Source organism: Etheostoma spectabile, unplaced genomic scaffold (assembly GCF_008692095.1).
Source record: "Etheostoma spectabile isolate EspeVRDwgs_2016 unplaced genomic scaffold, UIUC_Espe_1.0 scaffold00016408, whole genome shotgun sequence".
NCBI classification, from domain to species: domain Eukaryota; kingdom Metazoa; phylum Chordata; class Actinopteri; order Perciformes; family Percidae; genus Etheostoma; species Etheostoma spectabile.
The window spans coordinates 1-8,858 of NW_022604096.1; the positions used below are offsets into that span (position 1 = coordinate 1).

Genomic DNA, 8,858 nt, shown 5'->3' on the forward strand with positions numbered 1-8,858 from the left:
GTGTGTGTGACGTGACTCTGCATCACAGCAGATGATATCAGCGACGTCAGAGCTGCAGCGTCTCCGTCTCTTTTCTTCTTCTCTGTATCTGGAGCATCGTCGTCTTAAAACGTCCACAGGAAGGACGGACACCAGAGGACAGACACCAAGGTAAGACACTGAGACGCCAGTCCCATCTTTAAGGGACAGTCCTGCTCCATACACGCTAAAAGTAGTGATTATTTACATGGAGTCTGGTGGAGATATCATGCTCCATACACGCTAAAAGTAGTGATTATTTACATGGAGTCTGGTGGAGATATGCTGCTCTATACACACTAAAAGTAGTGATTATTTACATGGAGTCTGGTGGAGATATGCTGCTCTATACACACTAAAAGTAGTGTTATTTACATGAGTCTGGTGGAGATCTGCTGCTCTATACACACTAAAAGTAGTGATTTTTTACATGGAGTCTGGTGGAGATATGCTGCTCTATACACGCTAAAAGTAGTGATTATTTACATGGAGTCTGGTGGAGATATGCTGCTCTATACACACTAAAAGTAGTGATTATTTACATGGAGTCTGGTGGAGATATGCTGCTCTATACACGCTAAAAGTAGTGATTATTTACATGGAGTCTGGTGTGTTTGGTGATGGTGATTTGAGGCTGTTTCATGTTAAACTAAAACGATCTTACTCCTAAACTAATATTACAAAATGGCTGCTACGTGAAAGCTGCACTAACTTCTGTGTTTTTGGTGTCGTACACACAGTCCTGACTTCCAAGGTAAAGGTGAGCTGTCGAGAAACTGGCTGGCTGCGTCTCCATAGCAACAGAAGCTGAGGCTCATGGGTAATTGAGGCATTTAGAGAGTGCTGGTGAGAATATAAATCTGTGTCCTCAAACCTGCAGCTCTCTCACAGCTCTCCCTCCGTCCATCCATCGGCCGGGATCATGGACGGGCTGCGGCTGCCCCCCGTCCCGGAGGAGGTCCCAGAGGAGGTCCCGGAGGAGGTCCCAGAGGAGGTCCCGGAGGAGGTCCTGGAGGAGGTCCTGGAGGAGGTCCTGGATCCGTCCGGTCAGTGGTGGCAATAACATTTCTGATATTTAAGTTTCTAATACGATGATTAACTGACGTTGATCTCTCGGCCCGAGGAAGACGAGCGGCCCGAGATGAAGACCATCACGTTGGCAGGAACTCTGCCGGCCGAAGAGACGGAGGAAGAGGAGGAAGAGGAAGAGGAAGAGGAGTACCTGAGAGCCCAGGTGCTGCAGCTGCTGCTCCAGCTGGACGAGACCAGAGAGGTTTCCCAAAGACACGAAGACGGTCTCCTGGAGACGCAGGGTCAGAGACATGAAGTATTTAAATATCATTAGAAATAAAGATCTGGTCTTCATAGTTCCATAGAGCTGTGATGGTGGAGAGTGATATAATAAATATTATTAAAGATAATCTGGGTATGAGAGCGGAGGATGACGCTGTCTCTGGTCTCAGGTCTGCTGGAGGACGAGCGGCTGGCGAGCGCCCACCAGGCCGAGACCTTCACCAGACAGATCCAGGGTCTGCAAGGTGACGGCTCACAGCCCACGTCCCTCCCTGGACCGCTGGTCTGGAGAAACCCGCTGCTCTTCATTAATATATATGAATAGTTAATAATAATAATGATAATAACGGCGGGTGCTTGTTGTTGTTGGGGGTGCAGCGGCGCTGCGGGCGCTGCAGGAGGACATGGGCGCGCTGCAGGAGGAGAAGGACCGCGAGCTGCAGGAGGTGCACGAGGACCTGCAGGAGGCCCAGGAGGAGGTTCTGCTGCTGCAGGCGGCGGCCGAGGAGGCGGCGGCCGAGCGGGAGGACCACATCGCCGCGCTGCAGGAGGAGCTGCAGCGTCTCCACGTCGCGCTGCAGCGTCTCCACGGCACCACGCCGGAGGTCGCGCTGCAGCGTCTCCACGGCACCACGCCGGAGGTCGCGCTGCAGCATCTCCACGGCACCACGCCGGAGGTCGCGCTGCAGCATCTCCACGGCACCACGCCGGAGGTCGCGCTGCAGCGTCTCCACGGCACCACGCCGGAGGTCGCGCTGCAGCATCTCCACGGCGCCACGCCGGAGGTCGCGCTGCAGCGTCTCCACGGCACCACGCCGGAGGACACGCTGCAGCGTCTACAGGACGAGCTGGACTCCAGCACGCTGAGAGACGAGGACAGCGAGGAGAGACACAAGACAGGTCAGTCTGTCCCCGTCCTCTGTCTTGGCGTTCTAACCTCTAACCTTAGCCCCGCCCACAATGATTCTGATTGGTTTAGAGAAATGCCAATAACCCAGAGCAGGTTGTTCTCCCATCCAGGACTCCAGACCTTCCTCTGCAGAGCTGTGGAGGAGGGTCTGGACATGGGACACTAGTCCGCTGCAGGGACATGTTACAGGAACTTAAAACTTTAACAAAAACTACAAAACGCCTAAAAACACGTAAACAACTCGTCCTTCTTCACCAGACGCGTCTGACAGGTGTGGCGACGCGTACCTGGCGGTCCCAGACCTGGTGGTCCCAGACCCCCGGCGTCAGCAGGACTCTTACATCACTCTGTCTAAGTCCGGAGACGGGGGACGCCGGGCCCGACCCTCGGAGGACCGCGACCCCCCCACGCCCCGACCCTCGGAGGACCACGATCTGAAGGTCCAGCTGAGACGGGCCGAGGAGACGGCTCACAGAGTCCAGATGGAGGTACCGAATGGGGGGGCAACAGGATCATAGACCCCCAATTACAGTGAAGCAGGACTCCATCCATAAACCATTGCTCCAACATCTCCATCATCCATCCTCCCTAACCTGTCTCTCTCTCAGTGTGAGGGCCTGAGGGGGGACCTCCCCCCCATGTCCCCCCCCTAACCTGTCTGTCTCTCTCTCAGTGCGACGGCCTGAAGGGGGACCTCCCCCCCATGTCCCCCCCCTAACCTGTCTGTCTCTCTCTCAGTGTGACGGGCTGAGGGGGGAGCTGGCCGACCTGCAGCGGCGGTACGACGGCGCCCAGCGGGAGGGGGCGGGGCTCCAACAGGAGCTGCAGCGCTGCAAGGCCCAGCTACAGGAAGTGGTGGGCAGGAAGCCGCAGGTGAGGGGGGGCAGGATGTCACAGGTGAGGGGGGGCAGGAAGCCGAAGGTGGAGGGGAGTCGCAGGTGAGGAGGGGGGGAGGGGCAGGAAGTCGCAGGTGCAACTGAACATGCTCTCAACATGGGACTTAAACAGAGACTTGTTCCCACCTTTGCTCCTCTTATTATTTCAATCACTTGTCCTCCATAGTTGTAGTTTCCTCCATAGTTGTAGTTTCCTCCATAGTTGTAGTTTCCCCACTCTGCAGTGCTGCAGGTGGAGTCCATTGTAAAGATCTTAACGAGAAGATGGAGATGTTTTTACTGCAGAAGCTTTCCATCTTGTCTTTAACGTCTTTATTATTCGCTGCTGCCTCCGTTCATCCTCACGTTCCATCTCTTCAACATCGTTGTATCCCATCCGTCCTGCAGGTCCTCCTGCTCCTCCTGCTCCTCCTCTCTTCTTCTATCCATCGTTGGATCTCATCCGTCCTGCAGGTCCTCCTGCTCCTCCTGCTCCTCCTCTCTTCTTCTATCCATCGTTGGATCTCATCCGTCCTGCAGGTCCTCCTGCTCCTCCTGCTCCTCCTCTCTTCTTCTATCCATCGTTGGATCTCATCCGTCCTGCAGGTCCTCCTGCTCCTCTTCTCTTCTTCTATCCATCGTTGTATCTCATCCGTCCTGCAGGTCCTCCTGCTCCTCCTCTCTTCTTCTATCCATCGTTGTATCCCATCCGTCCTGCAGGTCCTCCTGCTCCTCTTCTCTTCTTCTATCCATCGTTGGATCTCATCCGTCCTCCTGCAGGTCCTCCTGCTCCTCCTCTCTTCTTCTATTCATCGTTGTCTCTCATCCGTCCTGCAGGTCCTCCTGCTCCTCTTCTCTTCTTCTATCCATCGCTGTATCTCCTCCGTCCTGCAGGTCCTCCTGCTCCTCTTCTCTTCTTCTATCCATCGCTGTATCTCATCCGTCCTGCAGGTCCTCCTGCTCCTCTTCTCTTCTTCTATCCATCGCTGTATCTCCTCCGTCCTGCAGGTCCTCCTGCTCCTTCTCTTTTCTATCCATCGTTGTATCTCATCCGTCCTGCAGGTCCTCTGCTCCTCCTCTCTTCTTCTATCCATCGTTGTATCTCATCCGTCCTGCAGGTCCTCCTGCTCCTCTTCTCTTCTTCTATCCATCGCTGTATCCCATCCGTCCTGCAGGTCCTCCTGCTCCTCTTCTCTTCTTCTATCCATCGTTGTATCTCATCCGTCCTGCAGGTCCTCCTGCTCCTCTTCTCTTCTTCTATCCATCGTTGTATCTCATCTGTCCTGCAGGTCCTCCTGCTCCTCTTCTCTTCTTTATCCATCGTTGGATCTCATCCGTCCTCCTGCAGGTCCTCCTGCTCCTCCTCTCTTCTTCTATCCATCGTTGTATCTCATCCGTCCTGCAGGTCCTCCTGCTCCTCTTCTCTTCTTCTATTCATCGCTGTATCTCATCCGTCCTGCAGGCCTCCTGCTCCTCTTCTCTTTCTATCCATCGTTGTATCTCCTCCGTCCTGCAGGTCCTCCTGCTCCTTTCTCTTCTTCTATCCATCGCTGTATCCCATCCGTCCTGCAGGTCCTCCTGCTCTCTTCTCTTCTTCTATCCATCGTTGTATCTCATCCGTCCTGCAGGTCCTCCTGCTCCTCTTCTCTTCTCTATCCATCGTTGTATCTCATCCGTCCTGCAGGTCCTCCTGCTCCTCTTCTCTTCTTCTATCCATCGCTGTATTCTATCCGTCCTGCAGGTCCTCCTGCTCCTCTTCTCTTCTCTATCCATCGCTGTATCCCATCCGTCTGCAGGTCCTCCTGCTCTCTTCTCTTCTTCTATCCATCGCTGTATCTCCTCCGTCCTGCAGGTCTCCTGCTCCGCTTCTCTTCTTCTATCCATCGCTGTATCTCATCCGTCCTGCAGGTCCTCCTGCTCCTCTTCTCTTCTTCTATCCATCGCTGTATCTCCTCCGTCCTGCAGGTCCTCCTGCTCTCTCTTTCTTCTATCCATCGTTGGATCCATCCGTCCTGCAGGTCCTCCTGCTCCTCTTCTCTTCTTCTATCCATCGTTGTATCTCATCCGTCCTGCAGGTCCTCCTGCTCCTCCTCTCTTCTTCTATCCATCGTTGTATCCCATCCGTCCTGCAGGTCCTCCTGCTCCTCTTCTCTTCTTCTATCCATCGTTGGATCTCATCCGTCCTCCTGCAGGTCCTCCTGCTCCTCCTCTCTTCTTCTATTCATCGTTGTCTCTCATCCGTCCTGCAGGTCCTCCTGCTCCTCTTCTCTTCTTCTATCCATCGCTGTATCTCCTCCGTCCTGCAGGTCCTCCTGCTCCTCTTCTCTTCTTCTATCCATCGCTGTATCTCATCCGTCCTGCAGGTCCTCCTGCTCCTCTTCTCTTCTTCTATCCATCGCTGTATCTCCTCCGTCCTGCAGGTCCTCCTGCTCCTCTTCTCTTCTTCTATCCATCGTTGTATCTCATCCGTCCTGCAGGTCCTCCTGCTCCTCCTCTCTTCTTCTATCCATCGTTGTATCTCATCCGTCCTGCAGGTCCTCCTGCTCCTCTTCTCTTCTTCTATCCATCGCTGTATCCCATCCGTCCTGCAGGTCCTCCTGCTCCTCTTCTCTTCTTCTATCCATCGTTGTATCTCATCCGTCCTGCAGGTCCTCCTGCTCCTCTTCTCTTCTTCTATCCATCGTTGTATCTCCTCCGTCCTGCAGGTCCTCCTGCTCCTCTTCTCTTCTTCTATCCATCGCTGTATCCCATCCGTCCTGCAGGTCCTCCTGCTCCTCTTCTCTTCTTCTATCCATCGTTGTATCTCATCCGTCCTGCAGGTCCTCCTGCTCCTCTTCTCTTCTTCTATCCATCGTTGTATCTCATCCGTCCTGCAGGTCCTCCTGCTCCTCTTCTCTTCTTCTATCCATCGCTGTATCTCATCCGTCCTGCAGGTCCTCCTGCTCCTCTTCTCTTCTTCTATCCATCGTTGTATCTCCTCCGTCCTGCAGGTCCTCCTGCTCCTCTTCTGTTTTCCTCCCGACACGTTGTGACTTTAATATTCTGATTATTTTATGGTTTTATTCCTCTCCATGCACCCCCTCCCCCCCCCCACCCCCCCACTCCTCCCTTGTCTTTTCCCAGCAGTACCCTGGTGCGTGTGAGCCCCCCTCTCCATCCCCTTCATAGGAATGGTTGTTATAGTGGCCTTGGTTTGGTGCTGGTTGGAGGACTGGCGCTGTAGAGGGGACCAGGTATGGAGAGACCTCAGATACAGTATTAGGGACCACTAAGGTCTATATAAAGAGACTTCAGATCCAGTATTAGGGACCACTAAGGTCTATATAAAGAGACTTCAGATACAGTATTAGGGGACCACTAAGGTCTATATAAAGAGACCAGTATTAGGGACCACTAAGGTCTATATAAAGAGACTCCAGATCCAGTATTAAGGGACCACTAAGGTCTATATAAAGAGACTTCAGATCCAGTATTAGGGGACCACTAAGGTCTATATAAAGAGACTCCAGATCCAGTATTAGGGGACCACTAAGGTCTATATAAAGAGACTTCAGATACAGTATTAGGGGACCACTAAGGTCTATATAAAAGAGACTTCAGATACAGTATTAGGGGACCACTAAGGTCTATATAAAGAGACTTCAGATACAGTATTAGGGACCACTAAGGTCTATATAAAGAGACTTCAGATACAGTATTAGGGACCACTAAGGTCTATATAAAAGAGACTTCAGATACAGTATTAGGGGACCACTAAGGTCTATATAAAGAGACTTCAGATACAGTATTAGGGACCACTAAGGTCTATATAAAGAGACTCCAGATCCAGTATTAGGGACCACTAAGGTCTATATAAAGAGACTTCAGATACAGTATTAGGGACCACTAAGGTCTATATAAAGAGACTTCAGATACAGTATTAGGGACCACTAAGGTCTATATAAAGAGACTTCAGATACAGTATTAGGGACCACTAAGGTCTATATAAAGAGACTTCAGATACAGTATTAGGGACCACTAAGGTCTATATAAAGAGACTTCAGATACAGTATTAGGGACCACTAAGGTCTATATAAAGAGACTTCAGATACAGTATTAGGGGACCACTAAGGTCTATATAAAAGAGACTCCAGATCCAGTATTAGGGACCACTAAGGTCTATATAAAGAGACTCCAGATCCAGTATTAGGGGACCACTAAGGTCTATATAAAGAGACTTCAGATCCAGGATTAGGGACCACTAAGGTCTATATAAAGAGACTTCAGATACAGGATTCTGTGTTTCTCTGCAGAGCGACGCTGACGGCTGGAATCTGGCGGTGGCGGTTGTTGCCGTGGCAGCCATTGTAGTTCTGGTCGTCCCCAGTTTGACCCGGGCCTGAGGACTACACAGGAAGGGTGACATCACTCTGGGATTGCGCCCCCCCCCCCCCCCCCCCCCCCCCTTCCACCCGAAGGACACAGACGTCCCAGATTCTGGAGGGAATACGATTTTTTTAGACGATAGAACACGTAGTTGTCTGCAAAGACTGGAATCTCTTCCTGCAGAAGGTCCAGCGTCGGGGTCCAGGGGTCCAGCATAGGGGTCCAGGGGTCCAGCATTGGGGTCCAGGGGTCCAAGGGTACAGGGGTCCAGCGTCGGGGTCCAGGGGTCCAGGGGTCCAGCGTCGGGGTCCAGGGGTCCAGCGTCGGGGTCCAGGGGTCCAGGGGTCCAGCATCGGGGTCCAGGGGTCCAGCATCGGGGTCCAGGGGTCCAGCTGGACTTCGTCTGTCTGCTTTCTGCTCTGACTGAAAACTTAAATGAAAAACCAGGTCTGTAATGACCTAAATAACTCAAAATATGCTTGTGTGTGTGTGTGTGTGTTGTGTGGTGGTGTGTGTGTGTGTGTGTGTGTGTGTGTGTGTTGTGTGTGGTGTGTGTGTGTATATATATATATATATATATTATATACTTTACAGATGCATTTCTAATGTCTGTGTTTTATGTGTATAGTACCAACAGTGTAGTATTATTATATTACAGCAGTAAGAAAACACTTTTCCAGCTGGTTAGATGATATTATCTGTGTATTTCTGTGTATTTCTGTGTATTTCTGTGTATTTCTGTGTTTATTTGGTATTTCTGTAAGAGAACATGTTATTGTATCGGTGAAATATCCTTATGAATTATTCTTATTTAAGTAAAATGACCTGACTAATAAAATACAGTTCATCCATAACTTGATGGTCCCTCTTTGATGTACTTTAGGAATGTTTAAAAAAAATATAATGTCATGAATGAATATTTTGTTTGGGTTACATTTTAAACAACTTAATTTTCTATTTTTATTTTTTTTATTTTTAGACTAATTTTATTCATTTAAAAATTTTTGTGTATAAATGTACTTCACAAGAACCATAAACAGCTCTGAGGTTGCAAGCACCAAACCCACCAGACTCCATGTAAATAATCACTACTTTTAGCATGTATAGAGCAGCATATCTCCACCAGACTCCATGTAAATAATCACTACTTTTAGCGTGTATAGAGCAGCATATCTCCACCAGACTCCATGTAAATAATCACTACTTTTAGCGTGTATAGAGCAGCATATCTCCACCAGACTCCATGTAAATAATCACTACTTTTAGCGTGTATAGAGCAGCATATCTCCACCAGACTCCATGTAAATAATCACTACTTTTAGCGTGTATAGAGCAGCATATCTCCACCAGACTCTATGTAAATAATCACTACTTTTAGCGTGTAGAGCAGCATATCT

At 50.4% G+C, this 8,858-nt stretch overlaps 1 protein-coding gene across 1 annotated transcript; it reads left to right on the plus strand.

Moving 5' to 3' along the window:
• Positions 1-10: 10 nt before the first annotated feature.
• On the plus strand, positions 11-7,546 carry LOC116679510 (sarcolemmal membrane-associated protein). Its single transcript, XM_032509172.1, has 8 exons — positions 11-150; positions 899-1,064; positions 1,146-1,331; positions 1,482-1,556; positions 1,690-2,211; positions 2,480-2,709; positions 2,960-3,094; positions 7,389-7,546. The coding sequence occupies exons 2-8, from the start codon at positions 941-943 to the stop codon at positions 7,476-7,478; spliced, it is 1,362 nt and encodes a 453-aa protein (XP_032365063.1). The 5' UTR covers positions 11-150; positions 899-940; the 3' UTR covers positions 7,479-7,546.
• Positions 7,547-8,858: the final 1,312 nt, after the last annotated feature.